The sequence below is a fragment of the Pan paniscus genome, chromosome 7 (genome assembly GCF_029289425.2).
Source record: "Pan paniscus chromosome 7, NHGRI_mPanPan1-v2.0_pri, whole genome shotgun sequence".
NCBI lineage: Eukaryota > Metazoa > Chordata > Mammalia > Primates > Hominidae > Pan > Pan paniscus.
In genome coordinates this window covers 41,677,887-41,705,470 of record NC_073256.2, presented here as the reverse complement: position 1 = coordinate 41,705,470, position 27,584 = coordinate 41,677,887, and the positions used below count along the sequence as shown (strand labels likewise).

The window sequence follows — 27,584 nt, the reverse complement described above, 5'->3', positions numbered from 1 at the left end:
CCCCATCCTCCCATCCTGTGCAACCCTAGGGCCCTGGTGTCATCCATCCCTCTCCCAAGGCTGGGGGTCCCCTCATCTCCCAGCCAAGTCTGGGAAGGCAGGGCCAGTTCCTCCATTGTTCAGGCCCATCCAGGCAGGGGGCAGTCAGCTCCTCAACTGGATGACAAGAGTCGAGACGAGAAGTGGTTGTGGGATTTATGTAGCTTTGTTCAGAGCAAAACACAGAGCAGAAAACAGTGATTTTCCACTTGTTTGTTTTTAGCCTACTTCCCTTTATGCTCCCCGCTCCTGAAGGATCTCCCGAGTTAGCAAGGCCTCATGTGGATCCCCAGGCCCGGGGATCTTTGTCCAGTGTCCCAGCCCCCAGCCCACCCCTGCCCAACACTGCCCTCTAAGAAGGAGTGCTGCATGGGCCCCTCCCTGGCCACTAAGGGAACCGTCTTCTCTTCTAGGTTGTGGAGGGGACCCCAAGTGCATGGACAGGGTGAGTTGATTTCTCCAGGAGCTGGGGCATCAGGGGCTCAGGAACTGCTTCTTGCCCACAGTGTAGTCCAGGTGGGTGGGTCCCCATGCTCTCATGGCTGCCCTGAGTCTCTGAAGTGGCCTGGACGCTGTGGATTGACTATGGGGGACACAGGCCATTTTGAGCATCATACAGGCTGGTGGGCCATTCTGTAGCCCTGTGCTTCCTACAGCCCAGGTAAGACCCTTACCCCACAGCCTGTACCCTGGGGATGGGGTGAGCCCCCAAGCCCAGCACCAGGACCTGGCCCCAGCAGCAGGTCCTGGATGTGCTGAGCATGGACTTCCTGGAGTGACCTCACTGGGAGGGGGTGGTGGCAGCAGGTCCAGCTGTGCCCTAGGGACCCCGTGGGGAGCCCTGGGTGTGGGCTTCTGAGTTGGCTCTTTGCCTTCCTAAGGTGTGTTTCTGGCGCTTGGGTCTCCTACGAGGGCCTGGGGCTGAGGACAATGCTCACAACGAGATTCTGAGCAACGCAGACTCGCTGTCCACTTTCGTCTCTGAGCAGCAAATGGAAAGCCAGGAGCCGGCAGATTTGACAGGTGTCACTGTACAGTCCCCAGGGGAGGCACAGTGTCTGCTGGTGAGTTGGGGACAGGCCCCTCCAAGACCTTGTAGGCAGGGGGTGAAGGCCATGCCTCGGCTCTCCTGGCCAAAGGGGAAGTGGAGCCTGAGGGAGATGGGACTGCAGGGGACGGGGCTGCGTGGGAAAAAGCAGCCACCCTCACAAGGGGACAGGCACTCTTCCAAATGTCTGCTTCTTAGTCCCTGTCCTGTCCTTGCCATGTCCTCAGAAACTGGAGCTCCAGAGGAATAGAGTGGGGGTCACAGGGTTTGTTGATGACTGAATAAGGCTGCACGGTCTCCACTGTGTGCTCCTACAGAAGTTAGGGAGCCCTTGCTCATAACAGCAGGGATTTTAAATTTACTCTGAAATTATTATTGCATTAAACATATTTGGATATAAATCTCTGCCCAAATTTCTGCATATGGTTGTATGGAGGATTCCAAGAAGAAGCACAATTTCCAAGTCAGCCTGTAACAGTGCTGCTTACGGTGTACACGCACATACACGCACATGCACACACATGCATGTACACACATGCACACACACATGCACGTACCCACACATACAGCTACACACATGCACACAGCCCCCTAGTGTTGGTTTGTACCAGTTCATGTATTTTGATTTGACATTGAAGGGCTTTTTCTTTTCTTTTTCTTTTTTTTTTTGCTACTTAGGAAAACATTGTTTTAAACGAACATTTCTTTGTTTTCACTGTTTTTGCCTAAGATCAGTGTCTTGTCTCTCAGAGTCTTTATGAGAAGGCCTGCTCTCCTACTCATGCTTTTTCTCACATTCAGACAGTAGATTCCTAATTTCTTCTTGCCCCTTTTTGTTCTAATATTTTCAGGTGCAGAAGCTTTAATTTTTAACCAGTGAAATCTGTAGATACATTTACCTTTTCATTGCTCACTACTGTAGAAAGACCTTTTGCCAACACAAGACGAACTCCTCTAACTTCTTATGGAGATATTTTTTTCAATGATGTCATTTTTGCATATAACTTTATAATCTAAATGGAACTTGTTTTGTGTTTCAGAGCAAAGTGAGGCACTCCCTGAATTGTTCTAGTCACTGTCTGGTTTTTCCAACCCCTTTGAGCTGCCGATTCTCCCATTTCCCTCTGCTTTGGGTCCCTCCTTAATCACAGGTTAAATGCTCATCTAGACAATGATCTCCTTCCACCTAGACTGTTCCATTCAGTTCCTTTCTTGCATTAGTACCCATTTATTCTAACCAAAAATGTAATTAAAAAAAAAAAGAAGGCAAACATTAAAAAGGTCAATAATCTCTCCAGCTTGATAAGGTGCTTTGACATGAACAAATGGTTTATATATTTAAAATGAGAAAATTTAAACTATCAAAAGGTACTCAGTGAGTAAAGAGAGCATCCTCCACTCTGCAGTGCCCTGGGCCTTTTTCCTCAAGTAACTATGAGATATCATTTCTTGTGATTCTTTGTCCAAATCTATGCATCAGTGTATGTGTATACAAAAGACATTATATTATTAACCAATGGTCCCCAACCTTTTGGCACCAGGGACCAGTTTTGTGGAAGACAATTTTTCCATGGACTGGGAGGTGAAGATGGTTTGGGGATGATTCAAGCACATTACGTTTATTGTGTACTTTATTTCTATTCTTATCACATTATAATATGTAATGAAATAATTATACAACTCATCATAATGTAGAGTCAGTGGGAGCCCTGAGCTTATTTTCCTGCAACAAGATGGTCCTATCTGAGGGTGATGGGAGATGGTGACAGATAATCAGGCATAAGATTCTCATAAGGAGTATGCAACCCAGATCCCTGACGTGCACAGTTCACAATAGGGTTTGCACTCCTATAAGAATCTAATGTTGCCACTGATCTGACGGGGTGGAGCTGAGGTGGTAATGCCAGCAATGGGGAGTGGCTGTGAGCTATGCGGGACCAGAGGTTTTCCACCATCTCCATGGTGACCCAAGGGGGAAAGTGATGTGCTGCAGGTCTCCGGGCTGGCTGGTGGTCAGGGTCAGTACTAGACTGCAGGACCCCTGACTCAGACCAAGGCGTTCCCCACTGTGTGTTACAGGGACCGGCAGAAGCTGAAGGGTCTCAGAGGAGGAGGCTGCTGGTTCCAGCAAATGGTGCTGACCCCACTGAGAGTAAGTGTTTTGCTCCTGGAGATGCAGCAGGAATGGTGGGAATAGGGACGGTGTCCTAACTGGTGTCCCCATTGCTGAGAGTGCTCTTCCAGAGCATTCCATGCCAGAAACTGGGGGTCCTATGCTATAGACCATCAAGACCCTAAATTGTCTTCTCCCATCTCTTCTTCCCACTCTACCTCATCCTTTCTGCACCCTATTAATGACACTAGCCACTCTGTCTATCCTCTTCTCCACCTCCTCTCTTCTCCTTTGTTGTTCAGGAGAACAGCCCTGAGGGGCTGCCCTGTCCTGCATGGCACCACTGACTTCAGTGGGCTAACAGCTCTTTATCTGTGCCTAAGCCCAATTTGCAGAGCTGTTGTATAAACTACATACTGATTCCAAAGACTTAATGCAAGAAAGAATGGAAAATATTCCACTCATTATTTTGTTACTGAAACACCAGGGGTTGGGTCTAGGTCTTGGTGCTCACTGCACACAGAGGGCCAATCACTGAGACAACGAGTATGGACAAGGAAGAATACTTTCATTGAGTGCTGTAGCCAAGGAGATGGGAGCTCAGTCTCCAATTCATGTTCCCTGATGGACTAAAACTAGGGGTTTATATAGTAGGAATAAAATGTAACAATGTGGGCCGGGCACGGTGGCTCATGCCTGTAATCCCAGTACTTTGGGAGGCCGAGGCGGGCGAATCACGAGGTCAGGAGATCGAGACCATCCTGGCTAACATGGTAAAACCCCTGTCTCTACTAAAAATACAAAAAAAAATTAGCCAGGCTTGTTGGCGGGCGCCTGTAGTCCCAGCTATTCGGGAGGCTGAGGCAGGAGAATGGCAGGAACCCGGGAGGCAGAGCTTGCAGTGAGCCAAGATAGCGCCACTGCACTCCAGCCTGGGCAACAGAGCAAGACTCTGTCTCAAAAAAAAAAAAAAAAAAGTAACAATTTGTAAGAAAACAGGAACTAGGGAGGGGTAAGGAAGCAATCAAGATGAATGAGGGGTCCAGCATCCCATTGGATGTAGTGATCTGGTAAGTTTCAGTTCTTTGATACTTTGAGAGCCCTGAAGGTCATTTCCTGAAAAAGGAACTCAGATAAAACAAATGTAAGATTTGAGCTTTAAGAACAGAAGGGTCAATTTCTGTGTTTATCAAAACAACAACAACAACAACAAAACCTTTTGATGGAACTATTGGGTTGATTTCAGTTCTCCCTTTCTATTTATCAATCCCACAGTCACAGAGAGTCTGGTCCTGGATCTTTCTGGCTGCTTCATGGTTGAGGAGGGGCATCATGGGAAGCTTCACATACCATGGGTGACCTCGTGGCCACCCAGGAATCAAAGGTTAATTTAATACTAAAAGATTGTGTTTCTTCTGAAACACAATCTCTCTCTCTCGGCCCCACTTCCACCAAAGACAAATTATAGCAGGACCAATGTACCTGCAAAATAAGTTTAGTTCCATATACGTGGCCTGATTACCCACACAAAGTGCAGCAAAACTCACTGTCCACATAGGCTCTCCTAAGTTGGCTTTGCTGGAACCTCTCACGAGGCCATTGCAATTAAAGCCCTGAGAAAATAACCATTTTATCCAACTGTGTTCCATTGTAAAAGAAAACGTTGTTATTAACCATATGTAAGCAAACACATTGCCATGAATTAATAGTCACAAATAATTTAAAAATTCTGGAGAAATTAGGCAGAGAGAGAAATATGCCTCAAATTCTGTTTACAAAAGTATACTCAATATACTTAAAGTATACTTAAAGGCTATAAATAGCAAAGAAGAAAAAAGTTCTCCAGACTGGAAAACAAAACCAAAAGAATCAGCAATATTTCAAACCAACAAAAGCCATACAAATTATTTCAGTCCTGTATTAGTTCAGTCCACTCATTCAGCTCCTGCCCAGCTTCCTGTTTGGTTAACAATCACAATCTTTATGAACACATCAGTCTTTCTTCTTTTTTTGTTTTGAGACAGAGTCTCACTCTGTCACCCATGCTGGAGTGCAGTGGTGCAGTCTCACCTCACTGCAACCTCCACCTCCTGGGTTCTAGCAATTCTCACGCCTCAGCCCCCTGAGTAGCTGGGACCACAGGTGTGCACCACCACATCTGGGTACTTTTTGTATTTTTAGTAGAGACAGGGTTTTGCCACGTTGGCCAGGCTGGTCTCAAACTCCTGGCCTCAAGTGATGGATATTTGCCCGCCTTGGCCTCCCAAAGTGCTGGGATTACAGACACGAGCCAATGCGCCTGGCCACACATTGGTCTTTCAGTTACTGCACTGGAAGTTTTCTCTGTAATCCAATGACAACAGTTTTTAATTACATGAAAAATTTACTTAAAACATCCCATTTATATTTACTCAATTCTTTCATTTTTAAGTTTATCCAGATTGCTTCTGAAAATTGAGATATTAGACACCATCATTTAAAGTTAGTTAATTTCTTTGTCAGCCATTTTTTTAATAGCCAGTGAACATCAGGTGCTCACCTAAGAGCTTCAAAGTTAAATATATAGATATTTTCACCAATAAGTCAGAAGACTCAGCTGTTTTCATTAAACCAACAGCATTAATTTAATCTTACTTATCAAAAGCTTGACTCAAAGATCGTTTTGTTTTGGTTGGGCTTGTAGTCTTAAGTTTTTGTGCCAAACTGATATCTCAAAATATCTAGTAAAGACAAATATAAGCCCAGACAAAAATGTATGCTGACAATTCTGAAGACACTTCTGTTTTCTTATTTTACCAATAATTTTAAAGCTGACTTGTTTAGTAAGGATTTCCTTAAGTCACATGAACTTGAAAATTGCTTGGACTTATTTACTTATAAGTCAATTTGGTAGACACAACATGTAACTTAATAATAAATGTACATACACATAAACACATCTAGACCTATATGTACACACAAAGATCCAATAGCTTTTACCTTTGAACTCTCTCCATGAGACAGTAATACAAACTCACCAGTCTACAAATATGTTCACATGGCTGAAATTTGTTAGCCCCAATAGATAATTCAGTGAAGGCTGTGAACCCAAATTTTAGGTAAAGCAGTTTCCATGGCAGTTTGGTTTTTAAAGGCCAAACCTCTGCAGACTCCAAACAGCATCGCAGAGAACACCACCTAGAACCAACTAATCAGGCCCAGTGCTGCTTAGAACAGCAACATAAAAGCCTGGATACAGGAACTCCATCCCACTTTCTCATTCAGCAGCAAACTTCAGTTTCCAAACAATAATGGAGCCAAACAGTATTACAAAAGAATACCAAGTTTACTGAATTCCAATTTCCCATGACTCTAGCAAACACATACAAATAATCACCAAAACATAATACAACTGCTGCAGCAACAAACAAGCTCCAAGAGTGTCCAGACTGAAACAGGCAGGGTGCTTCCTCGCTCCATTGGTTAGGTTTGATCAACCTGCCAACAAAAATTCCTTTCAAATTTCTCAAATTGAGAGGAGCCAGTCATGCTGCCTGGTACCCACAAAAGACACTCACTTGCCCTGAAACAACACACAATTACAAACAAGCCTCCAAGAGTGTCCAGACTGAGAGGCAGAGTGCTTCCCTCTCACAGTCACTTGGGCCTATTCAACCAGCAAATGGAAATTCCTTTAAAAATTTCTCAAACTGAGAAGAGCAGATCCTGCTGTCTGGGCCCACAAAGGACAATCACCTATCTGGATGCAAATGTCAAATTTCAAAGGCAGTTCTTCGGAGGTAATCAGGAATGTGGTTGGGGCCGGCTGCAGTGGGACCAGAGAGAGACTGAAACTCACCTCCAGCCAAAGTTAGCGGAGCAACTGCTTGGGAGGGCTTCTGAGACTCCTGGCCCATGGCAGCAGAGCCATGAGCAACACTTTCCGAGCCAGGGAACCAAAACCTGTTACCAAAACACCAGGGATTTGGTCTAGGTCCCGCTGCTCGCTGCACAGAAAGCCAGTCACTGAGATGATGAGTATTGCCAAGAAGGCTTTAATAGGGTGCTGCAGTGGAAGAGATGGGAGCTCTGTCTCAACTGTATCTCCCTGACCAACTAAAACTAAGGGTTTATATAGCAGGCAAGAAATGTAACAATGTGTAAGAAAGTAGGAGCTAGAATGGGGCAAGGAAACAATCAAGATGAATGAGGGGTCCCACATCCCCTCATGGTCTGGATGTAGTGATCTGGTGAGTTTCAGTTCTTTGATACTTTTTTTGAGATGCCTGCAGGTCTTTCCTGAGGAAGTAACTCAGATAAAACAAATGTTAAGTTTCAAGTCGTTAAGGACCAGAAGGGTCAATTTCTGTTTATCAAAAAAACCTTTCTATGGGACAATTGGGTCAGTTTCAGTTTTTGTATACTCATTGCATATTAAATTATATTTTACACATATTCAGTACCACACATTAAAATGAATGTCACTTTTTTCTTTTTATGTTCTTTAAATCAGGCTGTTAGAAAACATAGCTTGGTACTCCTGGCCCCTTCTATCCCTGTGGATGGTGGTGTGCAGTGCTTTGCACACACATCTCATTTCATTCAATCCCTGGTAGTCCTGAGATCTGGGCAGGTTTGCTCTGTCTTCAGGTTTGCTTCTTGGTCAGGGCCTGCTTGCCCCCACCTAGCTCTGCCCCAGCCTCAGGGAGGGCAGAGGTCCTCTGCTCCAGACCCTGCGCTTTCCACAGATGCAGAAGTGGCCACCCTGGGACATACTCCCATGACAAGCGCAGCCCAGGCAGCCCGCATCCTCTAAGCTCCCGCTGCAGCCACTCTCTCTCCCTCCTTCGGGCTCTCACCCACTTTGCTTTCTGCCTCCGTAGGGTCAATCCATCCTCCCCAGGTGGGTTCTCAGCCTTCTCTGAGGGCAGATTCTCTGGTGACCTTGACGCCCGTCAGCGCCTTGGGGGCCACGGAGGCCAGGCAGTGTGGGTGGGCTCTCTGTGGATGGGAGGTGGGTGGGCAATGGAGCAACAGGTTTGCCCATGCAGGGGGTTCTCCAGATTCTCTCCTTGGGTTCTGGGCCTGATGTGGTATCTTCTGCCCCTTCTGAACTGAGTCCCAACTCATCTGGCTGTCTCTGTGGCTTTCTCCACCCAGCTCTGATGCTGTTCTTTGACAAGTTTGCAAACATCGTGCCCTTTGACTCCTGGGACCAGCTCATGAGGCAGCTGGACCTCACGAAAAATGAGATCGATGTGGTCAGAGCTGGTACAGCAGGCCCAGGGGATGCATTGTATGCAATGCTGATGAAATGGGTCAACAAAACTGGACGGAACGCCTCGATCCACACCCTGCTGGATGCCTTGGAGAGGATGGAAGAGAGACATGCAAAAGAGAAGATTCAGGACCTCTTGGTGGACTCTGGAAAGTTCATCTACTTGGAAGATGGCACAGGCTCTGCCGTGTCCTTGGAGTGAAAGACTCTTTTTACCAGAGGTTTCCTCTTAGGTGTTAGGGGTTAATACATATTAGGTTGCTTTTTTTTTTTTTTTTTTAACATGTATACAAAGTAAATTCTTAGCCAGGTGTAGTGGCTCATGCCTGTAATCCCAGCACTTTGGGAGGCTGAGGCGGATGGATCACTTGAGGTCAGGAGTTCAAGACCAGCCTGACCAACATCATGAAATGCCGTCTCTACAAAAAAATACAAAAATTAACCGGATGTGATGGTGTGTGCGTATATTCTCAGCTACTCGGGAGGCTGAGGCAGGAGAATCACTTGAACCCACGAGGCAGTGAGCCGAGATTGCACCACTGCACTCCAGCCTGGGAGACAGAGCCAGACTCCGTCTCAAGATAAAATAAAATAAACTTGAAAGAATTATTGCCCGACTGAGGCTCACATGCCAAAGAAAAATCTGGTTCTACCCTGAGCTGGCCTCCGTGTGTTTCCTTATCATGGTGGTCAATTGGAGGTGTTAATTTGAATGGATTAAGGAACACCTAGAACACTGGTAAGGCATTATTTCTGGGACATTATTTCTGGGCATGTCTTCGAGGGTGTTTCCAGAGGGGATTGGCATGCGATCAGGTGGACTGAGTGGAAAAGACCTACCCTTAATTTGGGGGGGCACCGTCCGACAGACTGGGGAGCAAGATAGAACAAAACAAAAAAAAAAAAGAAAAGCAAATCCATCTGATCTCCTGGAGCTGGGACACTCTTCTGCCTGTGGACATCAGAGTCTAGGATTTCTAGCCCTTGGACTCCAGGGCATACACCAGTGGCCTCCTGAAGGATCTAAGGATTTTGGCCTTGAACTAAGAATTACACCATCGGCTTCCCTGGGTCTTAGGTTTTTGGGCTGGATTAAGCCCTGCTTCCAGCATTTCAGGGTCTCTGCTGTGCAGATGGCCTGTTGTGGAACTTCTCAACCTCCATTATCAGATGCATTAATTCCTCTAATAAGTCCCATTTCATATATAGTCATTTACCCCACAACATTTCAGTCAAGGGAACAGCATATAAGATGGTGGCCATCCAGTAAGCTAAGGTTAATTTATTAATTATTTAATTTATTTACCTTGAGTTCAAGTCACAATTAAAGTACATATACCTTTGGAAATTTGGACTTTTGAATATAAAAGTACTTTTTTTTGGCGGGGGCAGTGGGCAGTTCTCATCCTAAACAAATGTGTTATTTGGTACCTATGCAAAGATTTGGCTAAAAGAAAGAAAAGAATTGCTTCCGTAAATGGAGCATTTTCTTAGAAAAACGGGAGCCCATCTAAATGTTTTTCAAGGTCACGTGATCTGAGATAATCTTTAGTAAATAGAAAGCTAGTTTAAGTTTCTTGGTTTAATTAAAACAGACAATTCTTAAGAGTTGTCAACATTATTTACAGTTCACACATACAACTTCTACCTGGATTTACTAATCAAAACACTTACGTTGGCCGGGCATGGTGGCTCACGCCTGTAATCCCAGCACTTTGGGAGGCCGAGGCGGGTGGATCACAGGGTCAGGAGATCAAGACCATGCTGGCCAACACGGTGAAACCCCGTCTCTACTAAAAATACAAAAAATTAGCCGGGTGTGGTGGTGGGTGCCTGTAGTCCCAGCTACTCGGGAGGCTGAGGCAGGAGAATGGCGTCAACCTGGGAGGCTGAGCTTGCAGTGAGCCGAGATTGTGCCACTGCACTCCAGCCTGGGTGACACAGCGAGACTCCGACTCAAAAAAAAAGAACACTTAATGTGTCTTTAAGATCATAAAACTGTAAATTCAACTGAAGAACAAAATGCACAAGGAAAAGATAAATTTCTTGATATATATGAAACACAAGAAAGAAAAAGAAGATTGAAAAGAGCCATATATTTTCAATGTATGTTTCTTTGTATTTTGTGTGTTTTTATGTGTTTATTTTTGTGTTTTTTTATGTGTTATGTGATGTTTGTGTATTTTTGATATTTTTATAAGATGTCTACCTCCTTTTTTTTTTTTTTGAGACAGAGTCTCTTGTCACCCAGACTGGAGTGCAGTGGCAACGATCTCCACTCACTGCAAGCTCCGCCTCCTGGGTTCACGCCATTCTCCTGCCTCAGCCTCCTGAGTAACTGGGACTACAGGCACCCACCACCACACCTGGCTAATTTTTTGTATTTTTAGTAGAGACGGGGTTTCACCGTGTTAACCAGGATGGTCTGGATCTCCTGACCTCGTGATCCACCCACCTTGGCCTCCCAAAGTGCTGGGATTACGGGCGTGAGCCACTGCACCTGGCCAAGATGTCTACTTTTAAATATTTTTATATTTAATTTTTGGTAACTTAAAAATCTTATATTAGCCTAAGTTAAATGATGGTTATTTGTATTAGTCTGTTTTCTGTTGCTATCACTGAATACCTCAGAGTAGGGAGTGGGTAATTTATAAAGAAAATAAATTTATGTATTATGGTTCTTGGGGCTAGGAAGTCCAAGGGCAACAGGCCAAATCTAGGGAGGGCCTTCTTGCTAATGGGCTCTGATATGGTTTGGATCTGTGGCCCCACCAAAGTCTCATGTTGAATTGTAGTCCCCAGTGTTGGAGGTGGGGCCTGGTGGAGGTGATTGGATTATGAGGGCAGATTTCTCATAAATGTTTTAACACCATTCCTCTCGGTACTGTCCTTCTGACAGTGAGTGAGTTCTCATGAGATCTGATTGTTAAAAAATGTGTGGCACCTCCCCATTCTCTCTTCCTCCTGCTCTGGCCATGTGAAGTGCTGTCTCTTCCTTTGCCTTCTGCTGTGATTGTAACTTTCCTGAGGCCTCCCTAGAAGCCAAGCAGATGCCAGCATCATGCTTCCTGTACAGCTTGTGGACCTGTGCGCCAAATAAACCTCTTTTCTTTATAAATCACCCAGTGTCTGGTACTAATTTATAGCAATGTGAGAACAAACTAATACAAAGTCTCTCTGCAGCGTCCCAAGTTGGTGCAGGAATTATATGGCAAGGGGACACACTGAGAGACAAACAGGCTTTTACAACAGAGTCACACTGTATTAGTCTGTTTTGCATTGCTATAAAGAAATACCTGAGCCTGAGTAATTTATAAAGAAAAGAAGTTAATTAGCTCACGGTTCTGCAAGCTGTACAGGAAGCATGGCAGCTTCTGCTTCTAGGAGACCTCAGGAAGCCTCCAATCATGGCAGAAGGCAAAGGGGGAGTGAGCTGTCTCACATGGCCAGAGCAGGAGGTAGAGAGAGGAAGGTGCCACACACTTACAAACAACCAGATCTCAGGACAACTCACTCAGTATCAGAACAGCACCACGAAATTGTGGTTAATCATTCATGAGAAGCCTCCCACGACCCAATCACCTCCCACCAGGCCCTACCTCCAACATCTGGGATTACAATTCAACATGAGATTTGGTGGGAACACAGATCCAAACCATATCACGCACAAATTGCAATTACTCCACACTCACGATAACCCATTAATCTGTGAAGGATTAATCTGTTCATGAAGGCAGGGCCCTCATGATGGAATCACATCTTAAAGCCCCTATGTCGGAGTACTGTTACATTGGGGATTTAGTTTTAATATGATTTCGAGAGCAGAAAAACATTCAAACCATAGCAATATGTATTGAATATCTAGATCATTTCCAAATAAGATATTAATATGATACTGAAACATTTATTGCTGAACATAAATTTAGAACTTACTTTGCCTACCTATTACAGAAGAACAAAAGATATTTGGGCCTATTAAACCTTTCCTCTGCCATTTCCTGTCCTGTGTCATAGGACTAGGAATCGTGTTTCTAGAAATTATGAAATTGTGTGCTTGCAAACTTGGAAGAAAACAGTTCATGACTGCATACCTTCTAGTTCTCTAGTGTTCACTGGAAATTAAAGTCACTAAAAGTTAACAATTCTTATTAATTAATCATATTAATGTAATTGGAATTTCTAGAAATATTAGGGGAAGCAACTTTATATGCAAAGCATAACAGAAAAATAAGGTGTATTTTTTCTTCGAAATCTATGAAATATACTGGCCAGGCAAGGTGGCTCACGCTTGTAATCCCAGCACTTTGGGAAGCTGAGGCGGTGGATCACCTGAGCTCAGGAGTTCGAGACCAGCCTGGCCAACATGTTGAAACCATGTCTCTACTAAAAATACAAAAATTAGCCAGTCATGGTGGCAGGTGCCTGTAACCCCAGTTACTCCAGAGGCTGAGGTGGGAGAATCGCTTGAACCCAGGAGGTGGAGGTTGCAGTGAGCCAAGATAGCACCACTGCACTCCAGCCTGGGCGACAAAGCAAGACTCTTTCTAAAAAAACAAAAATGAATAAACAAAAAAACTATGAGACAGAAAAGATGGGTTTTTGTTAAAGTAAAAAATAATATTGTTTTAGTTTGAAAATTATTCAAAGGTTGTTTCAAAATGAATCAATAAAAAACAGATAAAACTGAATGGATATTGTCTTAGTCTATTTTGTGCTACTATAACAGAACATCTGAGACTGGGTGATTTACTTAAATATGCAGATTGATTTTTCACTGCTCTGGAGGTTTGGAAGTCCAAGGTCAAGGGGCCCATATTTGGTGAGGGCCTTCTTGTGGCCTCATCACCTGGTGAAAGGTAGAAGGACAAGAAGGCATACATGGGAGGAAGGGAAACATGTGCAAGAGGGGGACAAACTCACTTTTATAACCAATCTACTCCTGCAATAACGAACCCACTCCCACAATAACGTATTAATCCATTCATGTGGGAAGTACCCTCTTGATCTAATCATCCCTTGAAGGTCCCACCTCCCCCCACTGTTGCATTTGGAATTAAGTTTCCAACACATGAACTTTGGGGGCACACAAAAATCACGGTAGAAATAAAAAGTTAGAGAAAACAGGAGAGAATCATATGTGCTCAAGTTAATTAAACCGAATGAATTTATTATATTACGTTTAAAAATGAGCTTAAATCCTGAGTGAACTGACATAAAACTAAAATTTGAATTTCTCTGTTAAAAGGACAAAATAGGCTGGGCGCAGTGGCTCACGCCTGTGATCCCTGCACTTTGGGAGGCCAAGGCGGGTGGATCACCTGAGGTCAGGAGTTTGAGACCAGCCTGGCCAACATGGTGAAACCCCATCTCTACTAAAAATACAAAATTAAACGGGCATGATGGCAGGTGCCTGTAATCCCAGCTACTTGGGAGGCTGAGGCAGGAGAATCACTTGAACCCAGAAGGCGGAGGTTGCAGTGACCTGAGATGGGGCCATTGCTCTCCAGCCTGGACTACAGGGCGACACCCCATCTCAAAAAAAAAAAAAAAAAAGCAATACAGAAGGTTACATGAATGTAAAAAACCTTTTAGATCTCAGTCTTTCTAAACAATTAAAAACCTAATAAAGGCAACAAATGAGTTATTATTATTATTACTATTATTATTATTTTGAGACAGGGTCTTGCTCTGTAGCCCAGGCTGGAGTGCAATGGTGTGATCACTGCTCACTGCAGCATCCACCTCCCCGGGCTCAGGTGATTCTCCCACATTAGCCTCCCGAGTAGCTGGGACTACAAGCATGTGCCACCATGCCAGCTAATTTTTGTTTTTTATTTTATTTATTTATTTATTTATTTTGAGACGGAGTCTCGCTCTGTCACCAGGCTGGAGTGCAGTGGCGCGATCTTGGCTCACTATAACCTCCGCCTCCCTAGTTGAAGCGATTCTCCTGCCTCAGCCTCCCGAGTAGCTGGGACTACAGGCACATGTCACCAAGCCCAGCTAATTTTTGTATTTTTAGTAGAGGTGGGTTTTCACCATGTGGGTCAGGATGGTCTTGATCTCTTGACCTCATGATCCACCCACCTCAGCCTCCCAAAGTGCTGGGATTACAGGGTAAGCCAAGGTGCCCGGCCTAATTTTTTCTTTTTGGTATTTTTGGTAGCTATAAGGTTTTGCCATATTGCCCAGGCTGGTCTTGAACTCCTGGGCTCAAGCAGTCCACCCACCTTGGCCTCCCAAAGTGCTGGGATTACAGGCATGAGCCACTGCACCTGGCTGGGAATTATTTTGATAAAATGTAAAATATTGTTTCTTAGGCTGGTTACGAGAAAGGGAAAGAAAAACCTGCAGTCTGAGTGTTCCTCCTTATGGAAAACCCATCTAGAAAATGCTAGTGTTTTCTATTGATAGACAGTTCAGGACTTTTTGCTTCCTAGTTTTCACTAAAATTTAAAGTTACTAAGGATAACAATTGTAGTTAGTGTATAATTCTGTACATAAGATTTGCCAAAGATGTGTTCTTATTAAGAAAAAGAATAAATTAGTCTAATTCAGAAGTTATCTAAAGGTTAATTCTAATTATGGACTTGCAAAGGTTATTTATTAAACAAGGTAGAAAGGAACCAGTAAGTAGGGGAGACAGATGTGAAATAAGTTATGGACTTATGGGAGGCGTGGTGGCTCATGCCTATAAACCCAGCACTGTGGGAGGCTGAAGCAAGTGGATTGCTTGACCTTAGGAGTTCAAGATCAGCCTGGGTGACGTGCCAAAAAGCTCATCTCTAAAAAAAAAAAAAAAAAAAAAAAAAAAAAAAAGGAAAAAAAAATTATGGTGAAGATATATTTTTGGTAATGAATGTTAGAAAGAAAAGAGAATAACTTTGTATGAGAAAAAGTCTTGTATGATGAATATATGAATATGTTCTAATATAAATTGAATGATTATTAAAACAAGAAAGAAAAAAATTTAGGACAAAGTAGAAAGTCCTAGTATGTCATCAATGATCCATGCAAGTACATTGTAAAATATTCTTTAAAATCTGATAGGCAATTGAAAAGTTTGGCTAATTGACATTGCTCGTGGTTAAAGCTCTTAGTCTTGATGAAGGTAAAGTAAGGAGTATTGTAAAGAAATACACTGGCAGTTTGCCAATTCTTCTTTAATGTAGTTCATCATGAAGTCCTATTTAACAAGGGGCCACATTTCACACCCACGCTTGCATTGCTTTGTTTCACACTGTATTGCTCTTTTGCAGAGATAGTACTAGCAATAAAGTACTTACTGGTCACATGCCTAAAGTGAATTTCTTAATTGCACAAAATATACAGTGGGATTGGTGGACTTAAAGACATTAATTCGTAAACCAGGAATAAAATATTCATTTTTTTTTTTTTTTTTAGGCTCTGTGTAACATGGTAGCCTCTAAGACAACTCAGTAGGAAAATAAAATTGGGGGTTGGTGTCCTGTTCATTTGTTTTTGCTTTTAATTTGCATTTAGCTGCTGTTTGTTTTCCTTGGGGTTTGGCTTATACATACAATTGTAAGTCCATTGTTGTGTTTTAGTTTCTTTTCTTTTTTTTTTTTTTTTTGAGATGGAGTCTCGCTCTGTCACCAGGCTGAAGTGCAGTGGCGTGATCTTGGCTCAATGCAACCTCCACCTCCTGGGTTAAAGCGATTCCCCTGCCTCAGCCTCCCGAACAGCTGGGACTACAGGTGTGCGCCACCATGCCCAGCTAATTTTTGTATTTTTAGTAGAGACGGGGTTTCACCATGTTGGCCAGTGTGGTCTCGTTCTCTTGACCTCATGATCCACTCGCCTCAGCCTCCCAAAGTGCTGGGATTACAGGCATAAGCCACCGTGCCCGGCCGTGTTTTAGTTTCTAATGGAAGGCTTGTATTTGGTTCTATGAACAGCCGTTTTGTTTCCTATGCATTTCCAACCATTTATCATTTGCTCTATTTACCTAAACTTCCTAAGCTACCTTGGTCAAACCTGCAAAAATTGAGAGAGCACACCAGCCATTTAAAATTGGATTGGTTTTGCTTAGCTCTGATGATCTAGAGAGATACAAGAACTTTAAGCTTCCTGTTAAAAAAAAAAAAGGCTTAAAAGTCCAGCAGAAAAAGAACATTATTGATTTTGTTATCTGGAAAAGCAAGTGAGAGGAGAAATGTTTAAATGGCATTTCTTTTCATGGAAATTCAATTCAATCAATTTAAGTTGGTTTCAGATCCTTTTCTTTAGGCAATGAAGAAAAACTGTGATACGGGCACAAAGTTTTAATATTCAGGGAAGATTGGCCTTGCCCTTCAGAAATTTATATTGACTAGGATTTCTCTAAAATTGCTTTAGTTGTGTTTACCATAACTAAGTGACATTCACTTGGGTTAAGCAGTAATTTTAAAAGTGAGACTTTTCTTTTTTTTTTTTTTTGAGATGGTGTTTTGCTCTTGTTGCCCAGGCTGGAGTGCAACGGCGCGATCTCCGCTCACTGCAACCTCTGCCTCCCTGGTTCAAGCGATTCTCCCGCCTCAGCCTCCCAAGTAGCTGGGATTACAGGCACCTGCCACCACACCCAGCTAATTTTTATATTTTTAGTAGAGATGGGGTTTTGCCATGTTGGCCAGGTTGGTCTTGAACTCCTGACCTCAGGTGATCCACCCGCCTCAGCCTCCCAAAATGCTGGATTACAGGCATAAGCCACTGTGCCCAGCCAACTTTCTACTGATTTTTTATTCCAACCCTTTTGTTACATTTAGGCCTTCATGTGTGTACTTGAAAATAAAATATATACAAGTGTTGCACTGGTTTGAAGTTTCTAGTGGTGAAACTTACCTAAGCAGTTGTCTAGATTAACAATCTTGGAAAGGTGTGATGACGCTTTTTTGAAATAGTTGAAATTATTCTGTGCTTGTTCTTAACTCTGTCCCTGTTTTCTTGTACAATATTTAAGAGAAGGAGATTATCCTTATTCTGAATTTCGAAAACAGATATCCTCATTTACCTTATTTTTTGTTTGTTTTTTGAGACGGAGTCTTGCTCTCTCACCCAGGCTTGAGTGCAGTGGGGGAGTCTCAGCTCACTGCAACCTCTGCCTCCCGGGTTCAAGAGGTTCTCCTGCCTCAGCCTACCAAATAGCTGGGATTGCAGGCACACACCACCACACCCAGCTAATTTTTGTATTTTTAGTAGAGACAGGGTTTCACCATGTTGGCCAGGCTGATCTCAAAGCTGTGACCTCAGGTGATCCACCTGCCTTGGCCTCCCAAAGTATAATCCCAAAGTGGGATTACAGGCGTGAGCCACCATGCCTGGTTGTATTTACCTTTTTTTTTAAATAATGGAGAGGAAAGTTAGTTGTCTTACTTTGATAAGTTTGGCATAAAACCTAACACATTTTTGATGCTTTTGGGCACAGTTCTGTCACTAGATTGTTGGCATTAGACATATGCAATAAGTAACCTAACCACTTTAATATAATGGTTTGAAGTGCCGAAGGCAGTAACTACTGGACATGGTTAATCTGTGACATGTTAGAGAGAATGCTAGGACTTCCTGCAGTGTAAAATCCTGTTAACCAATCCTGTGCTGTCAAGTTAAAGGACTTTGAATCCTGGGTCTGAAAAAGGCACCAACTCTTGCTTAATCTTTTTTTTTTTTTTTGAGACAGAGTCTCCCTTTGTCACCCAGGCTGGAGTGCAGTGGCGTGATCTCGGCTCACTGCAAGCTCTGCCTCCCATGTTCACACCATTCTCCTGCCTCAGCCTCCTGAGTAGCTGGGACTGCAGGCGCCTGCCACCACGCCCGGCTAATTTTTTGTTTTTGTATTTTTAGTAGAGACGGGGTTTCACTGTGTTAGTCAGGATGGTCTCGATCTCCTGACCTCGTGATCCGCCCGCCTCATCCTCCCAAAGAGCTGGGATTACAGGCGTGAGCCACCGGGTCCGGCCAACTCTTGCTTAATCTTGAACATTGGCACCAGTCAAAGCTTCGTCTTCAGACCCAGGAGAAGGTGACAATCAAAATGAAGTGCCTTCATGAGACACAGGGCAAGAAATTAAAACTATTCAATCCCTTTAGGCCCAGGGACTATTTTGGAAGAGATGGGCATGTGAGATTGTAAGGACTGATTCTGAGGGATAAAATAAGTCTGGAGTTTTTCTACAAATTAAGCATTAAGATCAAAAGCACACTGATGCAAGGCCAGAGTCTGGGCCCCTGTGTCAGAATAACAGGGTTTCCTTGGATCACTGATTTGCTCTTTAATAGAAAATTGTAAAACATTATAGAAGGTTTATGAAAATCTTACATTATGGTCAAACTAATTAAAATTAAATAGATTAGTTGCTATGGGTTTATTAAAGTGAGTTTTAACATTAATAACACACCATACAAGGGTAAAAACTTTGTTGTTTCTTTTGAAGAAAACATTTGTGTAATATTAATAAGAGATGATCTTGCTATGATTCATCTTTGGTGGAAGTGGGGGATGGAGAGAGAAAGATTGTATTTCAGAAGAAAACTGTAGGATTAGATTAACCTGTGATTCCTGAGTGGCCACGAGGTCACCCATGGTGGCCTCCTCAGCGTGAAGCAGCCAGAAAGATCCAGGGCCAGGTTCCCCAGGATTGAGGAATTAATAAGTAGAAAGGAGGGACTGAAACAGACCCAACTGTCTCATAGGATCGATGTTTATGGTTTATTTGAAAAATCATAGAAATTGATCCTCCCAGTGTTAAAACTTGAGAAAGTTAAATTAGTCTTATCTAACTTCCTTTCTCAGGAAACCCACCATCAAGCCTCCCAGACAGTGTCAAGGAACTGAAACTTCCTGAAATCATTGCATTTCAACAGTGAAATGCTACACTCTTCATCCACTACGATTGCCTAACCAGCCAGGTGGTTCCCATTGAACAACTTCTCTTCATTACTCCTCTCTAATTCCTGTTTTTCCACACATGGTTACATTTCTTATCATGACTCTCTAATTCCTGTATTCCTACCTATGGTTAAATTTCTTCCCTGCTATATAAACCCCTACATTTCCCTGGCAATACTCAATGTCTCAGTGCTTGACCTTCTGTGTTTCAAGCAGCAGGACCTAGACCCATCCTCAGGTGTTTCAGTAACAGCTTGCCTATGGACAATTTTCATGCCCATGGGTATATGGGGTGCTCAGAAAGTTCACCAGAACACCTGATGTAAAGAACACAACAGGAAATTCATCAAAATTGCCACGACTTCTTATCATTCCACCATCTAAAGATGCTTCAAGCCCAACATCTAGAAATCTCAACTGACTGTCCTCTGGACTCAAAAACTGGGCTTGTATAATTTGCTCCAACCATTAACCTTTACTTTTCTTTCGTTTCCGTAAAATGCCTCTTATTAAATACTGATTGACCACACCTTATAGAGGCCTAACCTAGATGAAGGACCACCTATAACATCATTTCCTAAAATGAGATACAACTGCCTAACTGGACAAAACTATTCTCATGACTAAGAGACTTATTCAATAAGATATGGGTCGCCTGTAATCCTAGCACTTCGGGAGGCCAAGGCGGGTGGATTGTCTGAGCTCAGGAGTTTGAGACCAGCCTGGCCAACACGGTGAAGACCAGCCTGGCCAACACAGTGAAACCCCATCTCTACTAAAATACAAAAAATTAGCCAGGCGTGGTGGCACACATGTGTAATCCCAGTACTCGAGAAGCTGAGACAGGAGAATTGCTCAAACCCGGGAGGCGGAGGTTGCCATTAGCCAAGATTGCGCCACTCCACTCCAGCCTGGGCGACAGAGTGAGACTCCATCTCAAAAAAAAAAAAAAAAAAAAGCTATGGGACAATATAGTTAGACTTATGTCTTGCCTGTTCCAATTTATATTCCTGTTTTCCTTTATAGGTCTCTTGCCATTCAGTTACTAACCTGATTCTGCTCTCCACAGCCATCAACTTAACTTTTAATACATGAAACATCCTGGGAAGTTCCAGATGAGAGAAATGAAGGGGTTAAAATATGTTAATCTAGCATATTGACTATTTAAGTTAAAGACACTTGGAAAACAGCAAGTGAGAAACGATCACTTTGACCCTCCTGTTGTTTCTTAAAAGTAGAAGATGGCCGGGCGCAGTGGTTCATGCTTATAATCCCAGCACTTTGGGAGGCCGAGGCGGGTGGATCACGAGGTCAGGAGATTGAGACCATCCTGGCTAACACAGAGAAACCCCATATCTACTAAAAATACAAAAAAAATTAGCTGGGCGCGGTGGCGGGAGCCTGTCGCCCCAGCTACTCAGGAAGCTGAGGCAGGAGAACTGTGTGAACCCAGGAGGTGGAGCTTGCAGTGAGCCGTGATAGCACCACTGCACTCCAGCCTGGGTGATAGAGCGAGGCTCCATCTCAAAAAAAAAAAAAAAAAAAGTAGAAGATGAAATTTATATGGGAAAGATTCCCTTCCTGTACTAGAAAGATGGAACATTCCTATCTGCAAGGAAGAGAAGTTGAAACAGAGGATTCTGAACAGACCTTGTTAAAAATAACTTATCTTTTAAACTTCTTTACATAATTTAATTGCTTCTCCACAACTCTTTTTTGATCCAATTCAGTGCATGAGTAACTGACTCTAACTACTTCATTGGATCTTCATTTCTTTATGAGGGCTCCCAATGATCAATCTTATGTCAGTTTAACTCTGCAACCTAGCTGGGACCCTAGGAGGATGAAAGGGAGTTTCTCCAGCCCTACAATAGCAACCAAAAGAGGGCTTAATGAAAAAAAAAGTGATGGAACTTGACAAAGCGCATTAGTTTTAGGACTACTGTAACGAATTGCCGCAAACTTTATGGTTCCAAAAAATTCATCTCACAGTTCTGCAGTCTAGAGGTTCAAAGTCAAGGTGGCAGCAGGGTTGGTCCCTCTGTGGTCTGTGAGGAATAATCCATGCCTCTCTTCTGGTTTCTGGGGGCTGCTGGCTATCCTTCACCTTCCTTGGCTTCCGGGTGCTCACTCAGTCTCCATCTCTGTCTTCCCAGGATGTTCTCCTCTCTGTGTGTCTCCCTATCTCTTCACATGGCCTTCTAAGGACACCAGTCACTGGGTTTAGGGCCCACCCTAACCCAGGATGACCTCTTCTTAAGTAATTATATCTGCAAAGGACCCATTTCTAAATAAGATCACATGGCTGGGCACAGTGGCTCACACCTACTTTGGGAGGCTGAGGCAGGCGGATCACGAGGTCAGGAGTTCGAGACCAGCATGACCAACATGGTGAAATCCCGTCTCTACTAAAAATACAAAAATTAGCCAGGCGTGGTGGCACGCACCTGTAATCCCAGCTACTCAGGAGGCTGAGGCAGGTGAATAGCTTGAACTCGGGAGGCAGAGGTTGCAGTCAGCTGAGATCGTGCCACTGCACTCCAGCCTGGGCAACAGAGTGAGACTCTGCCTCAAAAAAAAAAAAAAAAAATCGCACTGACAAGTACCAGAGTGTAGGGCTTCAAAATAAGTTTTAGGGAGACAAATTCAACCCACAAAAGCATACAAAGTAAATATGGTCCATGTACAGGGAAAGAAGAGATTGACAGATACCTGGGGAAGTTCAGATATTGGTCTTATTTGGCTTTAAATCAACAGTTGTGGTGGGGTTTGTTTGTTTTTCTGACAGAGTCTTGCTCTGCTCTGTCATTCAGGCTAAAATGAAGTGGCATCATCTCGACTCAATGCAACGTCCACCTTCGGGGCTCAAGCAATTCTAGTGCCTCAGCCTCCAGAGTAGCTGGGATAACAAGAGTGTGCCACAATTTCCTGGCTAATTTTTATATTTTTAGTAGAGACACGGTTTCACCATGTTGGCCAGGCTGGTCTCAAACTCCTGACCTCAAGTGATCTGCCCAACTCCACCTCTCAAAGTGATAGGTTTATGGGCATGAGCCAAAACCTTGCCTAAATCAACAGTTTTAAGCATGCTCAAATATCTAAAGGAAGTGTGTGTGTGTGTGTGTGTGTGTGTGTGTATTCTAGAGGATTGCGGAAGATTAAAACAATAGCTCGCAGCCCGTGGCTTCAAGGGTGAGGCTGAGGAGCCCATGGGCAGGGGCTGCAGGGAAATATTCTAGGGAAACCCAGAGCAGCACCTGCACCTTTCCTCTGGGGAAACATTGATGCATCTATAGATATCTATACATACCTGTATCAACATATAGAGAATATCCACAAAGATATAGGAAATATTAGAAGGTTCCCAGTAGAAATCCTGGGACTGAAAAAAATATAATAGCTGAAGTGAAAAATCCAGTAGAGAAATTCCACAGCAGATTTGATCAGGCAGAAGAAAGAATCGGCTAATTTGAAGACAGGAGAAAAGAACAGGCCAGATAGCCTCTGCTGTGTGCAAGGAGGGCAGGAACTGCTTCACAAAAGCAGACCTTCCCTTGCTTGTCTGTTCTCCTACTAGAGAAAGCAGTAGATGATCATATCTGAAGAGTATGTTGGTAACATCAAACATAAAAAGAAGGCAATTAAGGGTAAAATCCTGAGATATGTGTGAATTCATGACCAAATTAACTATGGAAACTCACATAAAGGAAGTGTAGAGGTTTTGTTTGTTTTCTTTTTGCCCCTGTCCTCCCATTCTTCCCTGAAACAGCTCTGAGTAACACAGGCTGTGTTCTTGCTGTGACTCACACCTCCCTGCCTTCTCTTCCTTCAGGCTTGCTGAAGTCGGTGGGGGGTTGTTTCCTGCCTCGGACTCCCTGGAATTTAAAGTGACAGAGTCTTGGGGACTTGAATCCAGCACCTCCTTCTTCCCCTCCCTTTGGGGACAGGGACACCAGCACTGGGCTGGCTCACCCACAGCCTCCCGGGGGGTCCTCTGGCTGCACCTGGGGCTGCAGTTGGGCTCTGACAGAGCCGTCAAGGAAGGAGCAGTGGGTCCTCCTGAGAGGTGAGCTGGCCCTGGTTGTTGGGAAAGTCCTGTGGTCACTCTCCTGTGGCTTCCTCCAGCCCTGGCCCGACCTTCACTTTCTCCGCCGAACTTCCCTGCATCCTCATCAGTGGGACCAGGTTGCTCAGCCCTGCAGGCATCCGGGAGACCCATTTCCTGTTTTCCTTGCCCTGGAGGAACCCCTCCCTCTTGCCTATAGCTCCTGGGAGGCCCAGGCGTGCTCCCATGCTGTTCCCCTTCCCCAGAGGGAAGGGAGTACTGCTCCGGGTTCCCCCTGCTTCTCACTTGCCCTCCCCATGAACTCCTCGGCCTCACTTGAAACCCTGGGCTGTGAGCTATGGTTTGAACCCTCCACAATCCTCCAGTCTCATCTTTACTCTTCTTAGACTTGAGCTTTCTTTCCTCCTGCTCTATTCTTCCTTTTTCCCACAAGCCAGCACTAGGCAGGGCTCACCGTGTGTGATACTTCATTACAGGCGACTCATTCTTCAGCTCTGTGCCCCTTTTCCTAACATTCGGACCCTGCCCAAAGCCCCCCCACAAAACATAAAGTTAATAAACATCCTGTGAGTCCCCCTCCAAAGATTAAGAGGATGGCCTATGTTCTCAAGATGGGCAAAGGCGAGAGTCCAGTGTCATGCTCCACCCAAATACCAGCCCCTCTCCCCAAAACTTCAATCACCAGTATGCAAAAGGCAAAGAAGTTGTGAATATTTGAGAATACATCTTTGGCCACATTTCTAATCACATTCATTAGGCAATTTTCTAGAAGAAGTAGAATATCGGGGTTAACCCGTAGAGGTGCGCGCGCACACACACACACACACACACACACACACACAGCTGTGATTCCTACCAACAGTGCATCACTTTAGATCTGACATCACTGCTCTTTGGATTTCATTTTTCCTAACTAGGAAAGAATTAGTTGACTTTGATATGCATTTCTCTGATATATGTTTCATATATTGGTCAGTACTTTAAATTTCTTTGTTCAAATTCATTTTTTAGGATTTGTTTTGTCTAGAAAGACAGGCTTCATGCTTCCCAAATACTAATAACAGATTTCTGGTTTTTTAAATTTGCCTATTCTTTTTGTCTTAGATTTTAACGTACAGAAATTTTAAATTTTAAGTAGCTAAATCTATAGGTACACTTATTTTTTTCTTGGTCATAAGCTTAGAAAGTCCATTGCCCAACATAAAATAAAATGAACTTCTCTAATTTCTTAAGGAGATTTTATTAAATCATTAGATTTGTAGCATATAGTAATGTAAAGTCCATGGACATTACTTTTGATATAGAAAGTGTGATGTTGCCCTTAATTTTTCTGTGTTACTCTCATCTGTCCAACCCCAGTGAGCGACTGATTATTCCTTCCTCTGAACCTTGTGGTTTATGGTGTTTATGGCAGTTTCATTCCATAGCACGAAGGCGTCAATCATTAATCTATGGTGATTAATCCTCAGTCATCTCCCTGCTCTGAGCTGAGGGATGTGCTAGTGTTGAAAGTTCCATTGCTCTGATCACTGGCAGCCAGACCCTCTCCTCCAAGAGCCACCTCATGAGCATCAACTCAGGAATGCTGGAAGTCGTTTTATGATTTAAAAAAAGCCCCTCTCACCACAATTACTCAGAAAACATCAGTGTTTTGAAGCTTTGGCCCCAAAACCATGAGCAGAGAAAAAACCAGATGCTTCTTATTACGTCCCAGCCATGAATACCAAGAAAGAGGAACACTGGGGCCATTTCAGAAACTGCTTACCACAGGCCCCATGTGGGCTCAGGGGAGAGAGGCCCTGGCCTGGAGGAGGAAGAGTGAACGGGGAGTGTGAGTGACATTAAGTGTTTGCTAACGTGAGACTAGCTGGACCCTCTCTCTTCTGGTGGTCCCTGAATCAGAGCCTTAGCACTACATATTGGAATCTGGATTGCCTGTTTCAGGAACCTGGTCTCTCAACAATCATTAGATTTCTGAATGAAGATTTAGCATAAACACCCTGTATATGATAAAACAAAATTTTAAAGATTATATTTAATTTGTTTCGAGGCCTTCACGAAAAATTTAAAGAAATTATACCACCACAACCCATATTGACATCTACTGACCCCTGGAAACCAGTAGAGGAATATGTTAGGAAAAAATATTCTGCCGGGGACCCATTTGATGTTGGCCTGACCACCTGAGCGCAGACACTGGTCCTACTCATTAACAGATCTCAGAAACATGAGGTTCCAGCCCTACTACCCCAAACCCTGAGTGCTATAGGCTCAGACAAAAAGGCAACGTTCCAGCTAAGAAAATATTAAGAAATTGCCGGGCGCGGTGGCTCAGGCCTGTAATCCCAGCACTTTGGGAGGCCGACGTGGGCGGATCACGAGGTCAGGAAATCGAGACCAACTAACACGGTGAAACCCTGTCTCTACTAAAAATACAAAAAATAAATTATCCAGGCGCGGTGGTGGGCGCCTGTAGTCCCAGCTACTGGGGAGGCTGAGGCAGGAGAATGGCGTGAACCCAGGAGGCGGAGCTTGCAGTGAGGCGAGATAGCACCACCGCACTCCAGCCTGGGCAACAGAGCGAGACTCCGTCGGAAAAAAAAAAAAGAAAATATTAAGAAATTGAGAGGTGACAGCACGCTGGCAGTCCTCAGAGCCCTCCCGTGCTCTCAGCACCTCCCCTGCCTGGGCTCCCACTTTGGCGGCATTTGAGGAGCCCTTCAGCCCACCACTGCACTGTGGGAGCCCCTTTCTGGGCTGGCCAAGGCTGGAGCCCACTCCCTCAGCTTGCAGGGAGGTGTGGAGGGAGAGGCGCGAGCGGGAACCGGGGCTGCGTGCGGCGCTTGCGGGCCAGCTGGAGTTCCGGGTGGGCGTGGGCTTGACGGCCGGCACTCGGAGCAGCCGGCCAGCCCTACCGGCCCCGGGCAATGAGGGACTTAGCACCTGGGCCAGCGGCTGCGGAGGGTGTACTGGGTCCCCCAGCAGTGCCAGCCCACTGGCGCTGCACTCGATTTCTCACCGAGCCTTAGCTGCCTTCCCGCGGGGCAGGGTTCGGGACCTGCAGCCCGCCATGCCTGAGCCTCCCACCTAGCTCGGGCTCCTGTGCCGCCCGAGCCTCCCCGCCTAGCACCACCCCCTGCTCCACGGCGCCCAGTCCCATCGACCACCCAAGGGCTGAGGAGTGCGAGCGCACGGCGCGGGACTGGCAGGCAGCTCCACCTGCAGCCCCAGTGCGGGATCCACTAGGTGAAGCCCGCTGGGCTCCTGAGTCTGGTGGGGACGTGGAGAGTCTTTATGTCTAGCTCAGGGATTGTAAATACACCAATCGGCACTCTGTATCTAGCTCAAGGTTTGTAAACACACCAATCAGCACCCTGTGTCTAGCTCAGGGTTTGTGAGTGCACCAATCGACACTCTGTATCTAGCTGCTCTGGTGGGGCCTTAGAGGATCTGTGTGTCAAAACTGTGTATCTAACTAATCTGATGGGGACGTGGAGAACCTTTGTATCTAGCTCAGGGATTGTAAATGCACCAATCAGCACCCTGACAAAACAGGCCACTCGGGTCTACCAATCAGCAGGATGTGGGTGGGGCCAGATAAGAGAATAAAAGCAGGCTGCCCGAGCCAGCATTGGCAATCTCCTGGCGTCCCCTTCTACACTGTGGAAGCTTTGTTCTTTTGCTCTTTGCAATAAATCTTGCTACTGCTTACCCTTTGGGTCCACGCTGCTTTTATGAGCTGTAACACTCACCGCGAAAATCTGCAGTTTCACTCCTGAGCCCAGCGAGACCACGAGCCCACCAGGAGGAATGAGCAACTCCAGACGCGCTGCCTTAAGAGCTGTAACACTCACCGCGAAGGTCTGCAGCTTCACTCCTGAGCCAGCGAGACCACAAACCCACCAGAAAGAAGAAACTTCTAACACATCTGAACATCAAAAGGGGCAGACTCCAGACGCGCCACCTTAAGAGCTGTAACACTCACCGCGAGGGTCCACGGCTTCATTCTTGAAGTCAGTGAGACCAAGAACCCACCAATTCTGGACACAAAATTACACTGATCAATATATTCATAGTTCGAGGTACTTCCGGGAACCGATATGTGGATTTTTCCCACCCTGACCACTTTTCCCACCTCAGATGAGTGCCCCATAATTCAATTCACTTCTATTTTTT

At 44.6% G+C, this 27,584-nt stretch overlaps 1 protein-coding gene across 1 annotated transcript in view; it reads left to right on the top strand.

The window, feature by feature from the left end:
• The window catches only part of TNFRSF10A (TNF receptor superfamily member 10a), a 39,856-nt gene extending 26,711 nt beyond the window's left edge, over positions 1-13,145 (top strand). Inside the window, exons 7-10 of the mRNA XM_003823580.6 lie at positions 453-484; positions 921-1,103; positions 3,167-3,239; positions 8,340-13,145. Of these exons, the coding sequence (XP_003823628.1) occupies positions 453-484; positions 921-1,103; positions 3,167-3,239; positions 8,340-8,659 (608 nt within the window). The 3' untranslated portion in view covers positions 8,660-13,145. The remainder of the gene's footprint in view (positions 1-452; positions 485-920; positions 1,104-3,166; positions 3,240-8,339) is intronic.
• Positions 13,146-27,584: the final 14,439 nt, after the last annotated feature.